This window comes from Pseudopodoces humilis, chromosome 2 (genome assembly GCF_049639895.1).
Source record: "Pseudopodoces humilis isolate 2021_Gansu_Grassland_sample_001 chromosome 2, ASM4963989v1, whole genome shotgun sequence".
NCBI lineage: Eukaryota > Metazoa > Chordata > Aves > Passeriformes > Paridae > Pseudopodoces > Pseudopodoces humilis.
This window is the reverse complement of record NC_142201.1, coordinates 69,998,421-70,025,051: the sequence shown is the minus strand read 5'-3', so window position 1 is coordinate 70,025,051 and position 26,631 is coordinate 69,998,421. Positions and strand designations below refer to the sequence as shown.

General features: G+C 39.2%; 2 protein-coding genes across 4 annotated transcripts in view; both read right to left on the bottom strand.

The window, feature by feature from the left end:
* The window catches only part of MIPEP (mitochondrial intermediate peptidase), a 66,801-nt gene extending 50,022 nt beyond the window's left edge, over window positions 1-16,779 (bottom strand). The window contains exons 1-10 of the mRNA XM_005516267.3: window positions 16,600-16,779; window positions 13,460-13,633; window positions 11,549-11,637; window positions 10,430-10,516; window positions 9,396-9,459; window positions 7,529-7,711; window positions 4,795-4,951; window positions 4,353-4,401; window positions 3,648-3,708; window positions 2,962-3,014 (exon numbers count right to left, since the gene is read on the bottom strand). Of these exons, the coding sequence (XP_005516324.2) occupies window positions 2,962-3,014; window positions 3,648-3,708; window positions 4,353-4,401; window positions 4,795-4,951; window positions 7,529-7,711; window positions 9,396-9,459; window positions 10,430-10,516; window positions 11,549-11,637; window positions 13,460-13,633; window positions 16,600-16,779 (1,097 nt within the window). The remainder of the gene's footprint in view (window positions 1-2,961; window positions 3,015-3,647; window positions 3,709-4,352; window positions 4,402-4,794; window positions 4,952-7,528; window positions 7,712-9,395; window positions 9,460-10,429; window positions 10,517-11,548; window positions 11,638-13,459; window positions 13,634-16,599) is intronic.
* Window positions 16,780-18,008: 1,229 nt separating this feature from the next.
* Window positions 18,009-25,144, bottom strand: LOC102111560 (uncharacterized). Of its 3 annotated transcripts, none has more exons than XM_088051498.1 (4): window positions 25,052-25,144; window positions 23,760-23,848; window positions 19,992-20,054; window positions 18,009-19,086 (listed from the first exon to the last, which is right to left on the bottom strand). In XM_088051498.1, exons 2-4 carry the CDS (start codon window positions 23,773-23,775, stop codon window positions 18,281-18,283), a joined length of 885 nt encoding a protein of 294 aa, XP_087907624.1. In that variant the 5' UTR covers window positions 23,776-23,848; window positions 25,052-25,144; the 3' UTR covers window positions 18,009-18,280. The 3 variants fall into 3 exon arrangements, with proteins under 3 accessions (XP_087907624.1, XP_005516816.1, XP_087907625.1); XM_005516759.2 differs by lacking the exon at window positions 25,052-25,144 and adding an exon at window positions 22,032-22,223 and having other exon boundaries at window positions 23,760-23,880; XM_088051499.1 differs by lacking the exon at window positions 25,052-25,144 and having other exon boundaries at window positions 23,760-23,862.
* Between the last annotated feature and the right edge of the window lie 1,487 nt (window positions 25,145-26,631).

The window sequence follows — 26,631 nt, the reverse complement described above, 5'->3', positions numbered from 1 at the left end:
TGTTCAAGTGGCAGAACAGCAGCGACGGTCGGTAATGCCGTGGAGAGCAACGACAAAAAACAACTCAGTGCGACAGCAAATAGCATCAAAACTCTACAGCTCAAACGCGTGAGGGCATCCTGCATCCTTCAGAAGTAAATATCTACCTCTCAAAACTAGTGAAGGATTTGTTTCCTTAATCCTGTTACAGTAAAGACTAAATGTATACTTAGAAGATAAATATAAATACAGTTAAAATACACAACATGCTGCAAATATAAAACAGACACATTGAAAGTATGTCATGAGTTTCAGTGTTATTTGAGATGCAGCTGGTCAAAATCTGGAGGACTAAAGCGGAATGGTTGAATAGGTCAAACTAAGACACAGTAACATTTTCCAGCAGACACACTGTCCCATCTAGTATTTCTTGCACCCCCTAGTGCTGAGTTACTTAATCAAGAACTAAATCCCCGTATTCTCTTCCTTTATACCTACATTTGTAATCTGCTTCTTATGTACCTGATAATACCTAGGAAACTGTGGGTCTGTACTTCAGCTGGAGCCACGGTGACAAACGTAGTCCGAAAGGAATACCCAAAAGCATACATTTGCTTCCATTTCAATAAAAATGTTTTACTAAGCAGAAGAAAAGAGAAATTCCTAATACAAAAATCCACCACACAAACTACCACAAAGCCCCAAAACATGAGAGACAAATACTTAAGCCATGCTCTGTGCAGCACTACTACAAATACAACCATGGCATTTCTGTTAAAGACCCAAAGCTAAAAGTAAATTTCTTCCTAAAGAAAGAAATCCTCAAAGAACAAAAATAAAAAACATAATAGACTAAACAAAGAACAAGAGAAATGCATGACAGTTAAGTGCATCTTGTTTGAAAACATATTTTGTGATTCCAAGTTGAAAAAATGCAAAATAAAATAGAAGTAAAGTTATTTATTGAGCTTAGAAATTAAAAAATAAAAAATAAAAACAATATTTAAAAAAAAAAAAAAACATTCAATCACTTTCTCATGGGAAAAAACCTACCAACCAACCAGGGAAAACAACATCACTTTTCCTTAGATGAATAACTTAATACTACAAGATAATTGGCTCAGTTAGGACAAGAGTAACAACAAATAGCCAAAAGTCAAACTCCAGCCAAGCATGAAGGTTTGTGTGACAGATACAGCTCTCATCTTCCAGTTACAAAAGTGCTGAACTGAGCATACCATAGCATCCACAGGGTATTCAAGAAGGGATGTGGTCAAACAAGGTAAGAACAAATACAAGATAAAGGATAGGAGATTCTATTTAGGTAACAGGGCATTTAGGGCACAGACATGACAAGGTATATTCCCATCCTCAGGTTGCTGTATGAATACTCTGACTCCTGTCTAGTTTCATAAAGCACAGTCCTTGACACTATGCAGGGGAAAAGTGAGTTTTACTTTACAGAGCTGACTATCCACTACCCTGTGAAACACCAACAATATGAGCAGAATAGATGTAAAGCCTTGTTCAGTCAGTTAGATCAAACACTTTTTCCAGAGACATACAACCATCCAGATAACAGGACTGTGAAAAATCTACACTACTGTGTTAAAGCAAAGCAGCTCTGCACACAATAGAAAGGAAACTACTATTTTTTTCCTGGTCTTGTAGGTTCTTGTATACCTGCCAGAAACAAATAGTCCTGCCCAAGCTGGAGGGAGAAAAACATTGGGCCCCAACCCTGCATTGTAATCAAGGAGGCCCTACATAGATTCAGGAGACTTCACACTTATCCAACTTCCAGACTCGGTGCCTGGATACAAAAAAAATAGCAAAGATACACTTCCAATGCCTATGTCTCTTATCTGCAGCTCTCCCTTCACAAAGCCACCATGCAATTCTTAAAGTAACTTAATTGGGTCTCTTACAAAGGCCTCCAAGGAAAGGAAACATTTTTCTTTCTAATGCCAAAAAGAGCAGAATGATCTACTTGTGATCATCAGCAACTCAATTATGAGATGGTTAGCTTCATGAGGAGATCTAAGAAGGACAGTAAGACTAAGGACAATCAGCATCAGAAGACACTCCTCCAGGAGAAGTAACAAACACACTGCCTTCTACACCTAATGCTCTAACTCTTATGGCACACACCAGTTCTGAAAACAACCAGGCCAGCTGCTGACAATCCTTCCATACCATGTCTATATTGTCACAGCTTTCTGATCCAGAGAAAACTACTATTTTAATCAGATACATCCAGTCTCTTTGTTTAAAAATCAAAAAACTGAAGATTTGCAGTGAAGGAGGATTTATTTTCTAACCCCCTTGTGAGAGCAGAATAATTTTCAATTATCTTTTCCAACAGGAACTTAAAAGGTCACTGCTGCTGATCTAATAAAGGCAACATACAGGGCTTACATCTTTCAGAGCTGACATCTCATGTGCAAAGGCCCTGTGCACTATTTAAATCTGTGTTAAGGATTTATTTGCCAGTCTTTGCAAGAGAGATAAGAATGATTCTATTCATAAGCAGCAAAGATTTACTGAACAAGTTGCTATTTCAAGTACGCAGAAGAGGATAAAGTTGTACATTCGGTAAGAAGCACAATGAAGTTAAAATTTTAAGAGGAGTTGAATTGTAATCAGTGTTCAAAATTTATTTTTAAACAATACTACAGCCCAGCTAAGAACTAAAAGCAAAATAAAGATCTTCTATCTGTTCTGAGACTGCTTCATCCTCTTTATCTTCAAAGAGGGCCAATACTTCCCTGCACAACAACACAAGGGCCATGGAATACCACACAGGCATTCCAGAAGTAACTAAAAAATTTAACAAAATATTACTCTCCCACTAGATAATATTTATTTTTTCATATTGAGGTATATCTTCAAAGAAAGAAATCCTGTTTATATTGAGTACTTTCTTTGTCTTTATTGCAAGGACACTCATTTACATTACAATCAGGAACATAAGGAGCTTACCTCTCAGCACGAAGGACTCCACTGTAGTAGGGGTGATCCCATGGCATCAGCATCTGAAAGAGAATTCCAGCTTATAATTACGATAATGGACAACAAGTGAACCCAAAGTAAAAGTTTTGCTTCACTTGAGTATTTTTGCAGTTTCAGCAAGTCACAGAATTTTAAAACATAATGGGAAACAGTTAGGGCTCAAACAAAAAACAGCATCATATACCATAACCTGAAAACTTTTTTAACACTTCTTGAAGATCAGTCTTCTCATTCAACTATATGATAGGACTTCATATCAGATTTCAAGAAATACACTCAGTTCAAATAAAAAGATAAACCTAGATATGTACAGCATTAAGATACATTCAGTGTAGTATATAAACTGGACTTGAATCTAACCTAAAGTACAGCCTTTATTTCTCAAATGAGTCAATTAGTTCAAAGCAAAGTGATACCCCCTTTCACTGCTTTATGTTCTGGTTATCTCAGTATCACTTTGTATAAACCAACAGCTCTCTCAATACTTGGTTTTAATACAGCAACTCAGTAGTCAGAAAGCATTTGAAGCCAGAAGAGAGAATGTTTCTAATTCTACTACATCTTGTACAGTAAAGTAGAAGTAATTGTAGAACATGTACCTTATACGATATTTTTTTTAAAGAAACAAAACAATCACATATGGAAATGTAACTTACTGAATTGTGGGGGTTGAGCTTCATTTTCATCTTTGTCATCATTTCAAAGTCTTTTTGAGTTCTGAAAAATATTTTTATGAGGAAAATGTTAATGGAAGATTTTTGAGCAGTGAAATACAGTACATGATAATATTCCGTCCTAATAAAATGTCCATCATCAGAGATTTATAGTACTATTTAAAATGACTATACAAAATGGCAAGCCCTCATATAAGAGTAGAAAAACCCTTTCACTCTGCTTCTGCCATTCAAGTACTTTAAAATTAAGTCCCTCTTCTTTCAGTTGAACAGCTCCAAAACATTGCCATTCTTACAACACACCTCATTTATACCCACTGATGAGACTGTTCTGTGCTGTGTGGAGCTCAGGGTGGCAAGAGGGACAAACAGGGAAATTTGTTTAGAGATGCAAAATATATGGAGTTGTGTATATGGCATGAAGACCAGGAGAGGTGTTCTGCACTTCAACTTGGTCTTCTTGTTTGCTGTTCACTGCATTTCTTACATTCAGTCCTGGGTGTTCTCTGATCACAGACACAGAGTTTATTCTAAGCAAATAGCCTTCTCTCAAAATTTTGGGGAAGTCTCAGTTTTTGTTTCATTAGAGTACATAATAGCAGCACTGACTAATTTATTAGTGCACAAGTCCCTCTACTCTTGAAATAAAGAGTATGGTTAAAAAAACACTTAGTGGAAAAGACATACCTTTTAGACAACTGCTCAGAAAGTTTCTCCAGAAATTGTCTTACTGTTTCTAGATGGAAGGCAAAAATATTAAAATTATTTTTCCCTAAAGGATGTTAAATTTACGTGAGAATATTCCAAACAAAAATTCCTTTAGATTTTTAATAAATTACTCCATTGACATGATTTCAAGATAATTTAGTACTACATTTACTTTGTTACATGCTGAGATAATGACACCTTCATAATCTAAGGGGTGATCATCAATTCTGAACCAAAACACCAGATCCTCCTCAGTGCGTACTGTTATTTACAGTGAGCACTGAGTACGGCATAGAGCAAAATGTAACTGCAATAAAACACTTCACTGGAAGAAGTATGTGTAAACTTAGCTAAAGAAACTAACAACCTTTAACCTCACACGTTACAAATCTCAACACGTCCTTCCATATATGCCTTATACCTGGATTTTTGGCCATTGTTCCCTGAAGAGCCCTATGAGCAAAGGTGTCGTAGCCAACCAACTGTGCCAGGCTGTTTCGGCTCACAAGCAATTCCTCCAATCGAGCCAACTGCTGAGTGTTTGAGTGGAGGAAAATCTTGTAAGCAGCTTCTCGCACCTAATACAAGGAAAAAAAAAAAAAAAAAAGCAAGTTACATTGCTACGGAGCAATTTTTAACTGTAACAAGTGATGTAACTGAAGATCTGGCACAACAGCCCTATTTCACTGATACTGTTGGGAAAAGGCCTAAAGCCTTTTAACAATAGTAATTACAACTGCTTGACAATTACAGCTCTCTTATCCATTAAAACTGGAATGAGGAAATGCAGTGAGACAGCCTAAGAAATCAAGACTGCCAAAAAGGGTCCTGCTCTCTACTCCTGTCAACAGTTTCTCATCAACTCCCTCTTTATGCCAACATCTGTGCTTTTCAGACCACTCTGTGGGCTGTCTTAACTCATTATAACTTCTGAAAATAAACCCAAATTGTTCTCTGCATATCAGTTAAGTTTGCTTATGGAAGGATCTGAAAAGAAAAAGAGATGGGGTCAGGGGAGAGTAAAGAGAGGAAGAGAAAAGCCTTATTTCTTTTGTAGTAGGAAACTGTTAGTCTGCCCATCTGCCCACAAACTTTCTCCCTTTCTCATGTTTTTAGATAGTTTGGGTCTTTTCATGACTGAAAATAAAACTACCTGGAGACTCATAAAATTTGATAAAATGCTTTTATGTTCCACAAACCAATCACAAATAATTTTATTTTCTACATATGGAATAAACTCAAGAAATCCAGCAACAACTTATACTTGCCTACATCTGGACTAAGCTTCTCTCTACATAGTATAAGTGAAGGAAGAAAACTGGAATGTTTTAATATGCTCCTGATCCTAGAATTGTATCTAAAAGTCTAGGGAGCCACTGCCACATTTCAATGAGTCTAAATTAATTTTACATTTATAACTCTAAATTAATTTTTAGAAAAACAACATTAACTAAAGTAGGATTTTTTTTCAGAATAATTCAGGTTGGATGGAACTTCATGAGGTCTCTAATTCAACCTCCTGCACAAAGCGGAGACAGCTATGAGCTAAGACCAAGTCACACAAAGCTTTTTCCAGTCTGGTCCTGAAACCCTGCATATATGGGAGAGACAGCATGACCTCACTATTTCACTGCTTGGGTATTGTGAGCAGGAAAAGCTTCTCCAGCTGGCACTTCTCATCTCAACCTGTGACTTTTGATACTTGTTCTCCTAACATGCACCACGCTGAAGAGCATGGCTCTATTTTCTCCATGTCATCCTTGTAGGTACTGGCAGGCTGTCAGGACCCCCCCAGACCCTCTCTGCTACAGGGTGAACAAGCCCAAATCCCTCTGCCCTTCCTCACAGTGCAAGCATTCCTGTTACTGCCCATCTTGGTGGCCTCTGATGAAGACACTCCTGAAGAGTGGGGGTCTAATCTCTTCCCTCGGTCTCCGAGAAGTCCAGATGCTGTTGGTCCCTTTGCTGCCAAGGTCGCTGCTGGCTCATGCCCAGTTTTCTGCTCACCAACACTGTGGGACTCTGCCACCCAGGCAGTCCAAGCCTGCCCTAAACCAGGAATTGTCCACTTCCAGGTGTATGATTTTTCTCTTATTCTTTTGGAATTATGCAAGACTGCCACTGAACCATTATCCCAGCATTTAGGCTACTCTGAATATCAGCCTTGACCTTCAAGTGTATTGATTGTTCCTCCCTATTTGCTCTTTCCTGCAAATCTGGTAGACAAGCCCTCTTGTCACTTCCTCTACATCACTGATAAATGTGTTAATGAGGGAACCCAGAACAGAATCCTGCAAGAGTTCCTCCACTACCAATCTTCCTGTAGGGTGCATGTCAACCACTACTCTCTGAGTGTGATCATGAAATTAGTTTTTTCACCTCTCTGGTTTTCCACCAATCCAGCCTGTAATCTCCTACCTTGGACTAAAATCACAGATGAACATTGAGGCAAAAGAAAGTGATGAGCATCTCAGCCTTACTTGTCTGCTGCCACTGTCACCCGCCTTACCCAGCACTGAGTCCATGTTTTCCTTGCTCAGGCTTTTAGAACCAATACAGCAGTAACTGTCTCGTTGTTTTTGATGTCCCTTCCAAGTCACTGCTGCAGCTGAGCTTTGACTTCCCTACATCATCCTACACATACAGGCAATGTTTCTACATTCCTCCCCTGGATCTTGCACCTGCTTCCACTCCATGTATGCTATCTTTTGGAGATGAAGCTTTGTTAAGAGTTATCTTCTTGCCAAGCCTGGTTCCTGATACATTTGCTTGGCCTTCTAAGGATCAGGATGCACTAATACTGAGTATCTCAATACTCTCACATGCTTGGAGAACGATGCCTCTAGAGAACTACCTGCTCTCTTGAGCTCCTTTACCCTTCAGAACAGCATTTTATGGGATTCTACCTCTGAATAAACTGAAGTGTGCTTGCCTAAAATACAGACTGTATTCTGCCCCTCTTCCTCCTCCAGCCTTTCAGGATCTGCACAGCCATTATTTCATACCTGCTACTATCAAATATGCCATTGATCATTACATCCTACAAAAGTTTTTCCTTGTTAGTAATAACAGTGCATTTGCCTCACTAACACATCAAATAACTGATATGCACCTCTGGCATAAAGGATGCTAAAGCAAAGTGAGGGAATACAAACCAGATCATCAGGACAATCAGCATGTAGACCAGCAACTCGTAAGTAATTGCCTTCAGCTGTAAAATTATACCGAATATGTTCTGGCAAAACATGTTTGTCAATCTTGTTGGGAATGTGAGTTCCTATCAGAAATTCATTACATAAATCCAATATTCTGACGTTGAGGTCGACTGCCTTTTTACGCTGTAAGAAAAATAAAGCAGAAAATAATATCTTCAGACACAGTACAAGAAGGACTCAAAGTTTTTAAACCTTAGAGGGCTCTTTCAAAAATGAAGCATAAAATACAACACTTAAGATTATACCTACAGAATCAACAAAGACATAATGCAGGGCAAGTCAACAAGATCAGATTCTCACAAAGCATTGAAATTTCAAAGAAAATGCCCCTGTTTCTGCAGTAAGAAAACGTACAATGGAGTTCAAGTAGAATTTACATAAGCTTTGCTAGCTTGTAACTGATTGCTATGTAAAACATTGAATAAAAAAAAGAAGTGTCTTTGAGAGAGATACCCTAAAACACATATAGAATTAAGTTGTCTTCTTCCTGTTTGTATTGTGCTGTTTTCTGGAGACTGTAAACTATTTACAGTATTTCAACCCTTCTCTTAGGAGTTTGTGGTTTAGAGTTTTATCACCATCATTACAGTATTTCATACATTTAATCATGCAAGATTTGCTTCAGTGAACTTGCTCACATTAGTAGAGTACGGTCTTTATTGGGTTCATAGCTAAAAAAAACAAAGGCTGAGGGCTGAGGGTACACATACAACATAACTTTTAGAGTCCAAAGAATGGCAATGTGATCTCTGTCCTCCCATTCCCACCCTTTATCTCTAAAATTTATCTTTGAGTTTTATTTTAAGAGGCAGAAATTCTTTGTAGCAGAAGTAAACTTCAACTTACAACAGGGAAGGATTTCTAAAGTCTTAAATGGGAATTGAAAATAAACACTGAGCAGCAAGCAAGAAAAGTGGGATAGGCAGAGGAGGAAGAGAAAAACATGCAAAAATAAATGAAATTGTAACTGAAAGGAGATGAAGCACCATAAAACCAATAGTCAAATCAGACATAAACCCAAGAGCTGAAGTTTCAGGGTTGTTCTTTGGACAAAGAAATTGCAAAAATATATTCTAGAATCATTTTCTAGGTCACAGAACACCATTAAAACCATGATCTTCAAAGTAACTCTATAGCATCAGTCTGGTAGAAAAGCTTTTGTACAGATCTTTTTGGAGGGGATGACCCAAATAAAAAAGAAATTAACTTTATACAGTGACAGGAACTATGAACAGATAGAGCATCCATATCACAGAGCATGGTGTAATCTGCTAGGTTTGGAATATCCATCACTAACTACTGCAAAACTATGTAATAGCTTCAAGACAGGTAATCAGGCCATGCTCAGATATTCAATTTTGAACAAGATTTACAACTTCTGGTTATGTGAGCACCCCAGGAGTGCTTGGACACACTCCTGATCCCTTCTAACACACTTAATTAATCTATCAACAAGGTGCATGGAGTGCTGCTTTTCCCTCTCTGTAAATATGTTGTTCTGACAGCTGAGCAGCCATCTTAAATATCTGATGTAGACACCAAAGAAAGAAAACAGGATCCCAGGACTTGCTTGTAACTCCTCAGAACTGAAAGGAATGATGAGGACCAAACTAGGAAGAACAACCAACTATGTAAAAACTTCCTTTAGAAATGATTTAAAATAGACAAAATTAATCACTTCTAAGGCAACAAAGCTCCACACAGGACAAAGTGACCCAGAATTACGTGATTTCACATCCCACGTGTTTCATTATCTGGTCTTTGTAGACAGACAAATTTCTGTTCATACATTGTAGCCAGAAATTACCTTTTCTTCATCCAAATGAATGCCACTGATCTCAAAATCAAACATAAAAAGTTCTGCCACTCGCCTAAAAATACAGTAAACCCCTGTTAAAACAGCCTCATTTCATAGTAAGCATCATTTCTTAACAGATTTTGTCTTTAGTAGTTATTTATGCTTCATGTCTTTCACAGAGAATAATGCCACAGTTATATGAATCTTTTTATTAGAGACAAATATTTCCTATGTTTTAGGTCCTTAACAATTTACTCAGTGAGAAACAATTTGTCCTTTGTTCTTAGTTTAGTCATCTGCTTTGAAAATATCCTTCAAAATGATTCCAGTACCTTAATTTAGATGTTCAACCAATTTGTACAAATTACCATTTTAATTTCCTTTCACACTTAATTTATCTTAACATCAGAAAAATACCTTTCCAAACCTAACATCCTTGATCATGGTGAAAGAAGGAGGAAATAACTTGTGCATTAAGCTTGTCTAACCATGTCAGTGAATAAATAATTCAAAACTGTAACTGCACAAACAGCTAATAAAACCTATTACAGCAATCATAAAGTAAGCTTTCAATAAATACACTGCTAAACTTATTTTGAAAAATATAAATAAACTTCCATAAAGTGAAATCAAGTTATAGAAGGTTCCCTAATTTTATTCCTAAAAATATTGATATATACATCACAGTATAGTTTTATCACATTATAGTTTTAATCAAAAGAGTATTATTGATGGAAATCTTAAGTTTGCATTTTTTTGTTCCTGCAAGATCTCAGTCATTCAGTATAAATGTATCTCGTGCTCTACAGTCACACACATTCTCCAAGATTATACAACTACAAACTTCCTAACTCCTGTGCAGGTAATTTGGTAGTGACTAATAAATTAATAATGGAGATGTAGCATGTTTTCCAAAACTGCATTTATTAATTTAAGAAAACACAAAATATAAGTACAATAAGGAACAATATATACCATCTAAGAATCTAAATCTACAAGAGTCTATTTACAATCTATAAAGATCTATATGCATTAATAAGTACCTGGTTTCTGGATCTAAGGTACTCATTACTGTTTCATCAGCTAGCAGACGTCTCAGACTCTGACACAGTTCAACATCTGTATTTAATCTGAAAAGATACAGAGTAAAAGAATCATGTGTTAGCAACAGACTAGTATTTCAGCTTCTTGGTATTACTCATTCAAAGGCAGTATTTAAAAATGATGACATTAAAATGACAAACTAACATTAAAAGCCAAAGACAGTATTTTTAAAATGCTTTCTGATTCACAATCACAGTTAAAAAGTAGAAAATTTCTATACAGAGCATGTGTGGACAAACCAGCATGGAAACAGGTGTCTTGTGCATCGGACAGAAAAATACTTCTGGACTGTATTTTGTGGCAATATGAACAAGTCTAACACTGCTTATTTTTTTATGAACAAAGATAAACACGGTGAGAGCATAAAGGTGGGAGAATGGTTTTCTAATCCTTACTTTGAAAACACTTAATTAAAGGAAAACCTGTGCTCAAATTTGCCATCAGATAAATGTGCTGCTGACTGCCACTGAGACAAACTAAGAGCTTACTATCCCCAGAACATTTCCACACATCAAGCACTGTCCCCATGCAGACAGCACTGTGTCCATCAGATTTATCCTGCACTCCCAGGTGGGATACAGTGGGCAACAAAACACATGCACACAACAGTTTATGAGCCTCTCAAGATAATATGTGAATAATTTTTTCTTTCTACAACTTTTGTATCTGAAGTGGCATTCAGATATTAAAATCATATTGTTATACATGGTGTGTTAATCAAAGTCCTTAGAAATCCACCTTCAAGTATTTTGTACATAAACTTTGCAACCACTAGAGAATTGTCACAAGTCCTAGAAAAATGTTACTTGAGCCTTTGATGGGCCTCAGTGACATGAAGCCATAAACTGCAACTAAAATAGAAAAACCTTTCAGGAAATACTGTAACAAAACTAAACCCTTAAATATCTGTAACAGAAGACTGAAGCTTTGTTCCCAAGCATAAGTATTTTCTGATTGCTGTTTTCATAGATGATCATACAGTAATTTTTAAAGCTGTGTATGGAAATAGAAAAAAAAAACAAAAACAACAAAAACAAAGAAAAAAGAAGAAAACATACTTCTCTACCACAGTACCAATGTTTCTGCAAGCTTCTTCAGCAGCCTCTCTGAATGCAAAGTCAGGGTGGGCAACTTTTACAAAATCAGCCTGATGCAGCAGAAGAAGAAAACAGTGAAGCAAAAACACAAATAAAAAAAAATCCTGGCTTATAAATAAATTGCATTCAAGTAGTTCTATTTATATTAATATTTATTTCTACAGTTCTATGCAATCACTTAGGAGAATTTGCCTTTTCTTGTCTAAAACATAAAGCTGGTTGGGAAACTTTGCTGACAATTATTAAACTACACAGTGCCTGTTTCTTTCCAATAAACATCATTCATTCATACACTTCTTAAAACATTTTAAGTAGTGTGTGTCTTAAGAGTCCATACAACACAGAGCTACTCCAACATATTTAAATGTTATTTTAAAAGATTTTTAAAACTTAATTTTCTAGTTAAGAAGAAAGTACACCACCAAATGTGCATACTTCCTAATAAGAAAAAATACTGATTTTTTGTAAATCTCAAAATATTTCAGGGGGCTGGCTCATAAGGCTAGAAGGATGCTAAAAATGGCTGGGGAGCTAGGGGCTTCCAGGACTGCTGACATGAATTCAGAGTGGTTTTAGCATTGACATGACAGACTTAAAATATTAAGAATGTATTTAAAGTCTAGGAATATACTGAAGACATTAAGCACAATTTCACAGAAAGTACATGCAACAAGCTGACAGTATAAAATATTATTGCAGTTTGATTGAAAAGGCAGCCTTAGAAATGTTACATACTTAAAATTTTTAGCATTCCTAAGAATTCCTTTTTAAAATCCTGTATAATACTGACAGAAAAGGTGCTGAATGAAAGATATCAAAATTCTTAACAACAGATAATGATCACCAAATAACTTTCAAACAGTTCTGCAGGCTGTGCATGTGTGAACATAAAAAGCCTGAATATAGTACAAAGGAGATAATTTTAACTCAGCAGTCTGATACAAAACTATGGCCATTGAATTCTGACACTAATGTTTTACTTAGGTATTGATTGATTGATTAAACAGAATTAGACATAGTCTATACAAAACATAAGAACTAGTGACTTGACACAGCTTATAAGTACTTTCAGAAGGAAAAAGTGCCCAGCACAAAAGATGTGTTAATTCTACAAAAGAATAAGATAGGAGAACTGAAAACACACAGAGACATTCAAATGTGAAAACCCAAGTGACCTGAAAAAACCTATTCACTAAGAACTGATTTCAGTATGAAGGTTGGTTCTACTTCCTTCCAGCAAAGAATGATGCTTTGATAAAAGATATACTTTGGGCAAACTTCCAGAGAGGAATATGAAATGCTGTATTAAAATTTTGTGATGCAGAATATCAGACCAAGTACTCTAAATCTGTGGACCACAAAAACTACGATCTAAGAAATTGCTGCCTTTTTCTTCTGTTAATAAAAAAGTGATAATGTTGATTTTCATCTGCTGCCTTTACTCTGAAAGCTCTTTATGGACCTTCACCTCTGAATGATCATAATTTAAAACATGTGCATTGCCACTACAGCTGTACCTCTGAAATCAAAACTCTCTTTTCCACAATAAAGCAATGCTGGAGGGCTTATGTATTAATAATGCAACAGAAACACAAGTATGATTTCACTGTTGTTTTTCTTGTTGTAGCTTCTATACAATTTTTGCATCTGTCTTAAAAATAACTGGACAGTTTAACAGGATTTGTATTTAGCTATTTAGCTTTGGTAAAAGCCTTTGTAATTCACTTTCAATGAATTTAATTTTCTGTCTTAACACAAAACTTCATGGAGCTGATCTGCTATTTACCACAGTGCAGAAAATCGTAAAATGGAACATGATGCAAGCTCAGCCCGTTTAAAAGAATTTATGTAAAAATAAAAAAGGTAATGTACCAAGTCTGCTACTCTGCACAGGCTATCTGAAAGCTCATCAAAGATCATCACAGTCTCTGGCCCAGGTGGTGTTGAACACGCCTTTTGGACAAGCTGTTCCGATTCTTGCAATGCTTTGTGCTGTGCTTCTTGAAATCCTTCTGGACAGCTCAGTTCTGGAACACCAAACAGACCCTGCAGTACAGAACACAATGACACATCACTACTGCCCTCCTTGATTTCTGCACCTTTGTTTCAAGACTGAATTGCCACTACAGAATTTTACCAAAATGACCCTAGCTAGTATATTGTAACACTTTACCAGTCTGCCAGCAGCACCAAATATCAAGAGATTGCAGGCAACAGGACAGTTGTCTCAGGCTCACTAAATGAGCCCCCCAATACTGGAAAAAGACCTCAAAGGAATAATCAACAACTGAAAATATTTGTGGAATGGAAAGTTTTATTCCTGAAGTTCCTATCAAGCTTGGCTCTGTCCCACAAGGCACGGTGAACACACTTATTTGTGCAGGGTAAATGTAGATGGCACTTAGGTTCTACATTTGTGGAAGAGCTTTAGGGAGGTTCTACCACAGATCAAACAAAATTACTAATGCTAGCAGATAGAGAAGTTCCACAGTGCAGGCCTACAACAGGAAAAAGATTTCAAAGAACCACAGAATCCCCTGAGCTGGAAGTGATGCCTAGAGATTGTTGGTTTTTATGTATTTGTAGCTGTTAATACATAGTTACAACTTCTAGTACTTTTCCAGCTCCCTTTTTCACAGTTAGAAAACTCCTATTGATGCATTGCTGAAATTCTGTTTAGTTTTGCCTGTTAGTTTAGCAAGGACACTTTATTTTGCACCATGTATCATAGACATAATAAAATGTAGAGTTAGAAGATCCAGGGGTGGGTAGCGAGGGGGGACAGGACTCCAATGGGGCTGAACCCAGGGCAGAAATTATCTAACCCAACTGCTCTTCTAATTGGACGATATTTGATAGGTATACTAATCAACTAACCTTATAAAAACTGTGGAACTACTGTATCACATGTACATATCTCCATGTTGTGCACTTCAAAGGCTTTCAATTAAAGATTTGCTTTTATGTTATCATTTTAACACTGTTTGGAAAAGTTTTGTGTTGAATTCCACATGACAGAAGGGACCCACAAGGATCACTGAAGTCCAGTTCCTGGCCCTGCACAGCACCCTCCCCAAGAGTCACACCATGGGCCCAAGAGCACTGTCCAAATACTTTTTGAACTCTGTCAGGCTTGATGCTGTGACCACTTCCCTGGGGAGCCTGTTCCAGTGCCCAACCATGCCCTGGGTGAAGAACCTTATCCTAGTAATTCTTTAATATAATTTAAGTTAAAGCAACATCTCTTCAAGCAATACACTCCCTTTGCAATCGCCCAACTACAACACAAGCATCTCCTCACCCCCTGACTACAGCTTCAAACAATGAAAGGTATGTGATTTCACATAACATCTATCCCTTCCCAAATTCAACCTCAGTATCTAAAAATCACAATCTAGATTTTCAAATCTGCAGTCAGTTTATAATCTACTTTCTGCAAACTCTTTGTATTATAGCAGTCAGATGCAGGTTTGCATACAGCTTGCTAGCATTTATCCAAATAAAACAAAAAGCTACAAATTGACAGCTCATCTGTACAAGTATGTATTCTGAAGCAAAAGCGACCCTTCAGGTATGCATCTGGAACATTTTGGGTTGCTCTTTCCTCTTTTTTTCTGTCACTGTTGCTAAAAGCACCTTTTTTTTTTTGTTGAAGAAAGAAAACCTTTCCTCAGACTTCCCATGTTTTAATTTATTATTTGGGAACAGGAACTGAACACTGAAAAAGGAATTTTTTTTATGTTTGTGTGTACACAAACATAAATATACTTGTACCACAGCACTCTTGAATAATGCTTGCTGTGTAAGACACTCAAGACTGCCCTTTCACTCAGATCCTCAGCCAGAGGATGCAGTGTCCTGCAATATCCCTGAGAGCTCCAGGTCTTCCTGCTGCCCTACATCATTACCCATCCTCCCAATCGAGCTCTTCCTGTGCATGCAGTGCTCTGTGACCAGGATGTATCTCCTCTTAGAGATAAATTGTCCATGGAACTCCTTTTACATATGATATCAAGTTTAACATAAAAAATTTAAAATTACCAAAAAATTAAGCCCAGTGCAGTTCTCTCTGTTCTTTAATGGCATTGGCTACAAGACTGAAACATTTTTGTCTTCACGTGGTCTCAGCATTTACATCCTATTTGATTCAGTCTCTTTGTGAGCCTGAAACACACACCTGTATTCCAAAAGAACTGTGGGCCAAGTGAATCAAGTGGAACTCATTCCCTAGACCTGCCAAATGGACAATATTAACTGGATTATTTCCTGAAGCAAGACTCACACCAGTGTCCTTGCGAAGGCATGAGAACCTGAAGAAAGCTTTCCCAAGCAAGTGCCAGATTATAAACAGAAAGGTCAGATCTGTCCTCCTTAAAACCCAAAGTTCAACAGCTCCACCAGGCTGGGCACCATGGCAGGAACAGCTGAGTCAGCGGGCAAACACCTGGATTATACAGCTGCACCTATTCTGTATGCACTGTGCCATCTTACCCTCTCCGGGAGCCTGTTGATTCCCTGGACACACATTAACAAACGTCCCTGACTCACCCTAAAAAGATACGCATCAGAAAACCCGACTGTCACCAAATCAGCAGAGAAATCTCTTTTCTGCCAAAGGCAAAACATCAACAATAACGCCCAGGTAAGAGGATGCGAGTAGCGTGGCTGCTCCTGAAGCACTGTCTGAGTGCAGTGGCGTGGCTCTGACAGGTGAGCGCCGGCAGGGAAGGGGTAATGGAAGGGGCAATCTCACTTTATGGACATATGGGCACCACTGAGGCTCAAAGCGTTCCCACGTACAAGGCCATCACTGTCAAATGCTTCTGTGTCCAAAAGTCATAGCGTTTACCAGAACCCATATAAACTCTTATATTAAAATTAAAAAAAAAAAAAAAAAAACCACTCAAGAGAAAAATTACAACCCAAAAAATTCCCTTAAAACGGTTCAGACAAGCAGAGCGAAGCACGAGGCTGCCAGCGGGCAGGCCCGGCCTTCCCCCCCCGCCGCTCACCGTGTCCCTGCCCGCCGCGCCGCCGCGCAGCGGCTGCTGCTGCTGCTGCTGCTTCGCATCGAAGGCGGTGCCCACGGGGCACCAGCTGGTGCTGACTGCCCGGCCGCCCTGCCCCGCCGCCCGGCCCCGCAGCGCCCGGCCCAGCGCCGCGGGCAGCGCCCGCCGGCAGCCGCCCAGCATGGCGGAGCGGGCCCGGCACAGCCGCGGCCTCCGCACGCCCCGCTCGGCCGCGACCTCCGCGCGTCCCTGCTGAGGGGAGGAGCGGCGGCAGGAGGCGGAGAGAGGCGGAGCTCAGGCTTCTCACCGCCCCTCAGCCCGCCGGGCGCCTCTGCCCCTGGCTCTCAGCGTTCCCGCGGCCTGCGCCGCTCCCCGGCTCACCAGCGCCCGACCCGGCCGCACCGGGGAGTCTGGCGGCTGATATCTGCCCTACACGTTCTCCAGATAAACCTTAAGGCCCTTTTAAAACTTTTTGTCGGTCTAGATGTTCCTGTGATACAAACTAGGCGGCGTGTGGCTTACGGGGGAAAAAATTGCCGTTTTACTGAAAAATTCACATAACCCTTCTCTCCGCCTGAGTGCCCTTGTGTCTCCGTCGCTGTCATCTGAGAAGTGCAGCTGTTCCTCCTGAATTAACCGTGCCCTTTCCGTCTGGATCTGTGCTCCACACTCGGGGTTCAACCACTGTGGGAACAAGCCCACATTCCCCGGCACCCTGAGGTGCTGAGGGAAAGCCAGGCCTTGTGCTCACAGCACCGCATTTGCACTGAATTTCGTGATGCTCACCCATCTCCACTGGCATCTCTACTTTATTCTCTTCTAAGAGAAATGAATGAGACTTCCCAACTTTTTTTTTTTTAATATTTTTGAGTTTTAGAAGAAAAGGGGGATGGGGGGAAGAAAAAAAAAATTCGAGGAAAAAAATGACAGAATTAATGTTTTACGGCATGGAAATTTCTCTTGATCAGTTGTCTGGCATGGCTGCTTCCATGTTGATTAAATATTATCTTTAATCTGGGAGAATTTGTTTTGCACCAGCTAATTCTGGAGTACAGCAGCTTTATGCTGTATTTTTACACTGGCCTTGAAGATCTGCCCACATCAGAGAATCCACATGACACTTTGTCCTATCACTCAGTTTTGCTCAATTTCAGACCTGTGACTACACAGAGAGCAAAGAACCATATTTAAAAGGTGTAAATGAAACAATGAAACTTGCTTACACCACACAGCAAGCAGCTGCTGTAGAGGTATCAAATAACATTAATTTCAAGTTTAAAAATTATTTTAAAGTGGTTGGATGCAAACTAACCAAGTTTCAAGTCCATTTATATGTGCCATATTGGAAGATACAAACTGGCTTGGAAGCAACTGTTGCTTCTTGTTTATAAAAGATGTCCCACGCAACATAATTCTGGAACTTTTGTCTTTTATTTCATCCCACTTTGCTTTAAAATTCGTTTGTCAGAACTAGGGCACACACCCCTGTGACAGTAAGTCACCAAACCACTAATGTGTTAAGCCCAGCACTGTAGATTCTGAAGGCTTGTCCTCTCTTGTGCAGAAGCTGTTCCTGAAGCCAACCATTTTCTGTTGAATCCAGTAGAAATTGTCCAGCAGATTAACAGCTTTCTTAGGAAGGGCTGAAGGGCACGGGCATGCAGCATTCAGGGATAATGCAGAATTATGGGGTGGGCAGCAGCAGTGGCTCCAGTGGGTCAGCGGTGCTGAACAGGAGGAACCCAGAGAAGGTGGTGTCGTCATCGCCGTCTGCAAACAGCCCATTGAAAGCCTCTCCTTGGTGGGCCTGCAGCCACACCTCGTCTCCTCCCTGCAGCTCAAGGATGGTGGCTCCCGAGGCCTGGTCCTCTCCGCTCTGGTACCTGTCCACCGTGTGCAGCATCTTGATGCCGTTCTTAACGAGAGCTACTCGCACGTTCCTTGAGTAGACAGTGATGTGGTAGGTGAAATAGTAAACACCGGGGTGTCTGCAGATGAACTTGCCAGTAGCTGAGTTGAAGTCATTCAGACTGTTGTACAGCACCTTGTCAAACTTGATCGGGCGATTTGGAGGGGGAAACTTGGTGTTGGCTGTAAGGCCAACACTGAAAGCACTCCTTGGCAGGACTCCTGGGGCACCTACATTCCCCTTGTCTCCTCTGTCTCCTTTCAAGCCTCTTTCCCCCTGAATTCCTGGATTACCCTGTGGCCCTATACCTCCAATATTACCTTTAGGACCTGGATTACCAATCGGGCCAATCGGCCCTGGGAAACCAACTCTTCCAGGATGGCCAATTTCACCTTTTGTCCCTTTTGGACCTATGGGTCCAATGTCTCCTTTTAACCCCTTGTGTCCTTGCAGTCCCAGCTCTCCCTTCTGACCTTTGTAACCCACTGATCCTATAAATCCTTTTGGTCCCAGTTTCCCAGGTGGTCCTCTTTCTCCTTTATCTCCTTTGTTCCCCTTCTCTTCAACAGTCCCATTGGTTCCTAAAGGGGAAAAAAAGCCAAACAACCAAGTAATAACAAAAACAAAACAACTCCACACTTTTTTGTGATTCTCCATTGGAAGGCACAAACTGAGTTTCATCATGAGGAGATACATGTGCAGGTGTGCATCTCCACTGCATACTATGCTGACTGTACACACAGTTTCTCATACATTTAAGTGCAGGATAAGCAAATGTCTAAAGAGCCTGTTATTGTGTTAGAAAACAGGTGCTTTGGCTGGCAGCAGCAAGAATAAGCTCAAAGAAAGGAAGTTGTCTATGGGCTGGTGATAGCACTGACAGCTCACATCATCTCATACAAAAGCAGCGTCTCTCCATGCTTTTCTACAGCCTTTGATATACAAAATGGGGGGCAGTGTTCACAAAACAGAGGAAGAGGAAGGGTTTTTTTTTTTTACAGCATCCTGAACTTGCTTGCCACATGTTTCTACATATAATTTCTATGTATAATTCCTACTTTTGTTGGGTTACATAGATTGCTACTGCAGCAAACTAAAGGCTTCTTGTCCTGGGTGCCAAGTAACCAGGTACTTGGCACCCTATGCTTTATTTACCCTTCACCCACCATTGATCTGATGATCAAAGCCTTCAAAACTGCTCTGGTTGTTGCACAGGGTTTTGAAGGTGAAGATCTCATGATATGAAAGGTGCTTTAGCAGTTGATGGACAAAAGACCATCAGAACATATACTCAATCCATAAGGAAAAGAAGCTGATCAATTCTGCTCAATGGCCTTTGGCTTCTCATGTTAGGAATAATGCTGTTTGTACAGTTTGTTGCTCTCAATTTAGAAATTAATTTAAAATACATGAGGTTGTATGATGACTTCACAAACACAAGGGCAGCAGTTCTTAGACAAGTATTAAACTGAAACATTTCTCTGACCTCGTTCACCTTTCTCCCCATTGACACCATCTTTTCCTGGACTGCCAGGAACTCCTGGTTCACCTAGTACAGAAATAAAAACAGATTTTCATTAAACAAATTATCAGAAAATTTTGGAAGAGTCCTTCTTTAATCTTTCCTCATCAAGCCTGGACAAACAGTGATGCAAATCATACCCTTATTCCTGACTTCTAGTGTCTGCCATTGCTGACACTTTTATCTTATGAAGAGATTGACAAAGAGCAGAGAAACTCTGCTTGAGGACAGTGCTTTTTGGATGCAGAAGGAATCCTTGGCATAAAGAGGTAAATTATTGAGACATGTACAGTTGTTATAACCTGGCAAGGATTACCAGCTTGCCATGAGGCAAGAGGAGGCAGCTTCTCTTGTTGCCTCCATTCATGGAAATTCAGCAAGAAGCATTGCTGGGGCATGAAGCCTAGCAGTGAAACAAGGATATGGTTTAGTGGTGGGCCTGGCAGTGCTGGGTTAATGGTGGACTAGATTGTCTTAGAGGTCTTTTCCAGCTGTAATGATTCCATGATTCTATGAATGGTGGACTCCCACGTCAAAAAGACACATGTGCAGGAGTTTGACCGATGGTAATGGATTATTACAGTGGAATAATAATGCTTATAAAGCTGAGGAAGGCATTCACACTCTTGATACCTGTACCTAGCATGACATGGATTTTCCACTGCTCTACAGAGAGCAATTACAGAATTATTATTTTTGTAGTACAGAGATAGTACAGAAGACCAAGAGGTCCATGATCAAATAACTGGATACATTCTGAGAGCAGCAACAGAAGAAAAACAGAGTCAGCAGTTTGGTGGTAATCATACTTCAAGAGTAACTCCCCAGCCATATGGACATTTCTTTATCATTTTCCTGCACAGTGGGTGCATCCCAGCAAATGCTGAAATTTCATTGACTTGGTAAGAAAGAAAATGAATTCTCATGTATTAAACCTAAAGAGTATAAAGTATACTACATAGAGTATAAAGAATGGTGCATTCACCCCACTTTGTTCAAACAAGGAATAGTCAGTATAGTCATAAGAGATGAATTTAGGAAAAAAGTTGGGTATGAGAATCCAACGGTATCATGATAACCCACTGGAGTGCAGGAAGGGGCTTTAGAAAATAAATTAAAATAAGAAAGCTCTAGGTTTACTATTTTTCATACCTTTTTGTAACTCTGCACACAGAAAAAGAGGGCAGTTAAATGTATGTGCCTATTCAGATGATAATGGAAATCTTTGTTTCTTTCTATATTTTAAAAGGTGATGAAGTGTTACATGTCCACACACCTGCAGATTTATCACCTTGTGCAACCCAGACCCTGATACTCCAGCATGGATACAGGGGCCATCATTAACCTAAGGCTTAAGGTATTATGGGGGTGATTATCTTTAGGATGCTGAGATTTGCTGAGATTATCTCTGGCTTTGATATCTCATACAAATCTCTATTATAGCCTGCTGGAGCAGACGTAAATCCTACATTGTTGTTCAATAGTCTCTATTTCTGAACTTACTCTAGTGACTCTTGAGTTATAACAAGTAGGCACACTCAGCATCAAGTCCTACAAATGTATAATTTAGATAAAAAAGAGAAATCTTCTTACCACTGAGTATTTCCTACTATACCAAAGAAGGTATCACTTGTTGCTTTTTTTGTTTAGTGGGCTTGAAGCTCTTTGCAGAAATATAGTTTCTATCTCAGAGGAGTAGGAGTAGGTTTGCAGGCTTTAAATTTTTCAAATAGACTTGAAAATACTCCCATGATAGAATGTAAAGCCTTTTTTTTCTTTTGTTTTTATCCCATGAACCTGACATCTCCATAGTATTTGCTGTCTTGCTTTCATTATTAAGCCTTTCTTTATATTTCCTTCTTCAAGCAGGTAAATGATAAATGTCTGAAATGTTTTCTGAAGGCTAGGCAGAATAATCCCATTCATGCAGAGTAACTACAGACAAATTTGGGAGTGAATGGCCTTGCATTTGCTATATTAAATCATTCATTTTGAACATAGTACCTGTATCTCCCTTGTCTCCTTTTGACCCATCACGTCCATCACGACCAGGTATGCCATTGTACCCAGGATTGCCAGGGATGCCAGGAAACCCTTGGGTGCAGACGTCCTGGTTTTGTGTTTCTGCTGTGCTGACTACAATAGCCAGCAGTACAATCCAGCTTTTCATTCTTTAGATAGGTTATATGACTTTGGCTGAAATGTTTAAGAAGAAAAAGTACATCTGACTATGTGTACCTTAGAAAGGAATGCAGGGTGGTGGAGGAAGGAAAATAAGGAAATGGATTTTCATCATGTCTATTCTTTTGTTTTATTTATAAATCTCTATATAGCATTAATTACAGTCCTGGAGACTACTGAATGCTATTTTAAATACTTATTTAATGAAGATATCAGTCATAGCATCATTCTACATTTAAAATATTAGCTTTACACAATTCTCCATCCACATTTCTCCCTCCACCTACGTGTGACTGCACAGGTACCTTTCATCTTACAGGAGATGGTGCCATGGGAGGTGAGCTAAGGCACTTCAACCCCCTCATTCAGCACAAAGCAATCACTTTTTAATTTATAAATTTTTTTGTTACTATTCACTTGAATTAGTCCCCTACTGGGTTAATAAGCTAAATGACCTCAGAGGAGGGGTTAGAGCTGGAGCACTGTGAGATGAGGGCAAAGGTGTGAGGGATCAAGTAAGAGCATTTTGGCAAAAACAAGTCTTTAGCTGGGTGCTCCCAATTTGTGCAACTTTGCTACTAAAAGTCCAGCTTATATTTATCATTTCAAGAGAGTCCCTCCTATATACTTTCTTTTATTATAGGCCCATTGAAATACATTAAGACTTAATCCTGGACACAGATGGCTTAATTGAGTGTAAGAGCAATTGTTGGGATTAGACTCAGGAATAAAAAACACATAGCAACAAAATTAATACCTGTTTTATTTGGAATTAAGATTCATAAATGTCTAATGCACAGAAGCTTCAGCTTTATAGATTAAATACTTAAACAGGTAAAAGTGATTGAGTATGAGTAAATTTTATACAAATTTGCTTTGGAATTGGTTCTTCTATTAATGTGGAGTAAGATCGCTATTTCTTTTGCAATATTAACTAGCGTTAACTGAAAAATGATGTCTTCTCTTTAATCTCTTCACCACAATTTCTCACTCTCATGAAACAATGCACACAAGTACCATGTAGAGAGACACCAGTATGTCCTCAATAAGAATAATTACATCCTTAACCTAATTTATAGAGTAAGACTTTAGCTTTGGGACACGTTCTTTAATCTTTTTATTCTGTGTTCAGAAAAGTTCTCCATTTTGGAACTATTATTAGAAATGATTTATGGTGTCTTTGCCAATGGATTTACTCAGAGAGGTTTGATCACCATCCAGAAAAATCCCACATTATCTGCTGCTGCTGGTTGGCAGTAAAGAAAGGTGAAAATAGATAAAACATTTTCTCCTTCTGAGGTATATAGATACTTGCTACCTTAGTCAAAGGACCCCAGGAAAGTGCAAAAGGAAGAAGTGCTCTGTATGACACTGTTAGGATATGATGCATCCCATGGAGAAGTCTGACCGTCCTTGTCCATTTACAGAGAGCCCCATTCCCAGTTGTCTAGAGAAGCTTTTTTTGCCTAAAGAACAGACAGTGTGGTCCCCACACATGCACTCCACAACCTGACATCAATATCATCACACATATAGGACCTTTGTTCTTACCTCGTTCACTTGGCATTTGCAGTGTTCTTGGGCATCTTTAAACTGACTGTAAAAGCTTCATGTAAAGGAATGCACACGCCGATATGTGCCTTGAGGACAAGCACTTGTTTGGTCACTAAATTCTCAAAGGTCAGTGATTTAATTTTGAGAGCTGTTCAATAATTAAAGCAGGTTTAAAGTGGAAACTTTCTATTTATTCCAATATTAAGCTGAAGTGCTCCATACTTTGCCTATTACCACTGTTACATGAAAGAAAAATGTTAAAATGGATTAATAAGGCTTTAATTTCCCTGTTCCTTTGTAAATACATCACACAAATGTGATAGCTGGGTTGATTTGTGCAATGGAAGGCGTGTCACACTATTATTATGCTGCTAAAATATGAAATGAAGTTAATTTCTGAATCAAGTAATTTACAATGGATTTAGGGGAAAAAAACTATGGAAATTAAAACTAAAAATGCTGAGAATGTAGCATTACAATTATTAGGAGATTATGGAAAAGAGGTAACAAGGTTGAATTAAAGTAAATAAATAGAATTACAAAGTTTATCATGTGTCATTAGCAGGCTCCCTATCTAGTTGTTCAAGCAACAGTCAAAGCTATTGGGCTGCTAAATTAAATATTATTTGTGAATCATATGAAAAAGCTATAATTCAATTCATGACTATGTCTTCTTGAAGCTACTGAAACTGCTGCTAAGGACTAGTGGAAGTCAACTGAGCTTATCATCAACTCCCTGAACGCTGATCATCAACAGTGGAGGATAAAACCAAAAGTAACAGGAGTTAATGTGTTAGAAGAAGTGGCCTTAATTCACCCTTGTTGGTTCAAGTGACTGCAAACAGTGACTGAGGGTGTCACCACACTGCAAAGAAGCGACACGTATGCTCTGCACGTATCAAAGAACGTGCCCTCAGCACCGCAGAGGAACGAGGTTTTCTGTAAGATCTTCACCACCACCCTGTGGCCACAGCGAAATATTGCAAGAATTGAGTTGCCCTGGCTCGAACCTGGGACATCGTGTCCACCGCGCTCTGAGGAAAAGGAAGGACCATGTGCAGCAATTCGCTGCTCTACTCGACTGAACTTCTATAGCCAAATTAAGCTCGCTGCTATGCTGAGAAGAAGAAACGAGAGCCACAATGAATAATTCTTTCCTCTTTACCCATTAAGCAGCATCTGAAATTTTCTAAGTCTGCTTAGCCTCAGCCTCCTTTCTCATTTAAAAGTTTGAGTCATTAAAAAACAGCCCATCCTGCCAGTTAGAATTAACATCATTCATTACTTACCTATATCTTGATGGACTCTGCAGTTAGTCTGGTTTGATGCATTTTAACAGACAACCAAGAAAACTGCTGTAGAAACAACCTTAAAGACCAAAGTTTCATTGAGCTGCTTTTCAGTGCCTTGTCTCATCACAGAATAATGATTTGAAAATAATTACATGGGAGCAGGAGTTCATAATTTGCTCTTAAAAATATTTCATCCGGAAGGCGGGAGATGCAGGGGTTTTTAGATTGATTCCTGTGCTAATTACCTTTGTTAGGAGATTGAATATGACAGCAGTGACTATGATGGTTAATTAGCTACACCTGACCTTATTAACATAGCAGTTTGTAGACACTTTTTCAGTAATTCAGTATTTCTAAATCTGGGTGTGCTTATAGGAAGGGGCCATGGTGCACCTGGGGCTCCTTCTTTCCCCTTAAGCAGTTTCAGCTTTCCTAAAAAAAAATCCCTGGGAGAAACAGTTGATAAATCCTACATCACCTTGTGTTTGGAGAGAAAGACAGCCCTTAAAGTGTAGTGGTACTCCTTCCTCTGCCCTCTCAGCTCTGCTCTCCTGAACCTTGCTGACATGACTCCAGTGATGTAGATGGACACCTTCCAACCTCTGCTCATCCACAGGGTAGTTTGACTGCCATTGCAGGTGTCCCACTCTGAATGCTTAAAACATTAAAATGACTTAGATAAATCTTGTCCAGGTGTCAATCACACAAACACCCCCCCCCAATGCAGGCTGTTGATGCAATGTAGGCTGTAATGATGCAATGTAAATAGAGGGAGGGAGAGATGGATGCGGGTCACCTGTCTGGTGCAACCTGCTGTAGCTGCCAGCTGAGACATTTGGGGATGCCACACGGAGTCTACAAAGGAGACGTAGGTGGAAACACATGTACACACACACACACACACACACACACACACACACACACACACACACACACACGTGTCTGTTTTTTAAAATCAGAGCCTAAATACCTAATAGTGGCAGTACGTGAGTTCTCAGCCCAGGCACTGGACAAATTCTGATTGCAGTGAACTAAACAGAGACTTAAGATTAACAAAAAAAGTACCGCACTGACAGTTTATATGGTTTTATCACATTCTCACAATTACATATCCTCTAGATAGTTAGAGTAACTAGATTTTGTAAAGCATTTATTTGTATAAGGAGTATTTGTGTGCTTTCCTTACAAGCTACATGGCATGCTGTTTTTCACTGCTGAGTTTTTAATTTCTCCTTTGATTCTGGAACATTCTGAAAAGTCCTGAGTCCTTGTCTCTGTTACCAAGCACAGATCATTATGCAGCCTTTGGAAAAAACCTAAACAAACAACAACAACACATCTAAGACAAGCAGTGCTAATTCTGTGCAAACTAAAAGCTCCATCTGATAGATCAGCTCTCAAGGAACTTAAAAGCTGATAGTACGGAACAATCTACAGGATTTAGCCTGACTGCCCAAGCATGAAATAAAATGCACAAATGAGCTCACCCTGGCCACATGAACTACACAGTCGTTAGAAAGCCTATTGATTGCTACATCCTACTCCAGTGTTTGCTTGGGGTATTGTTTTTATGTTAT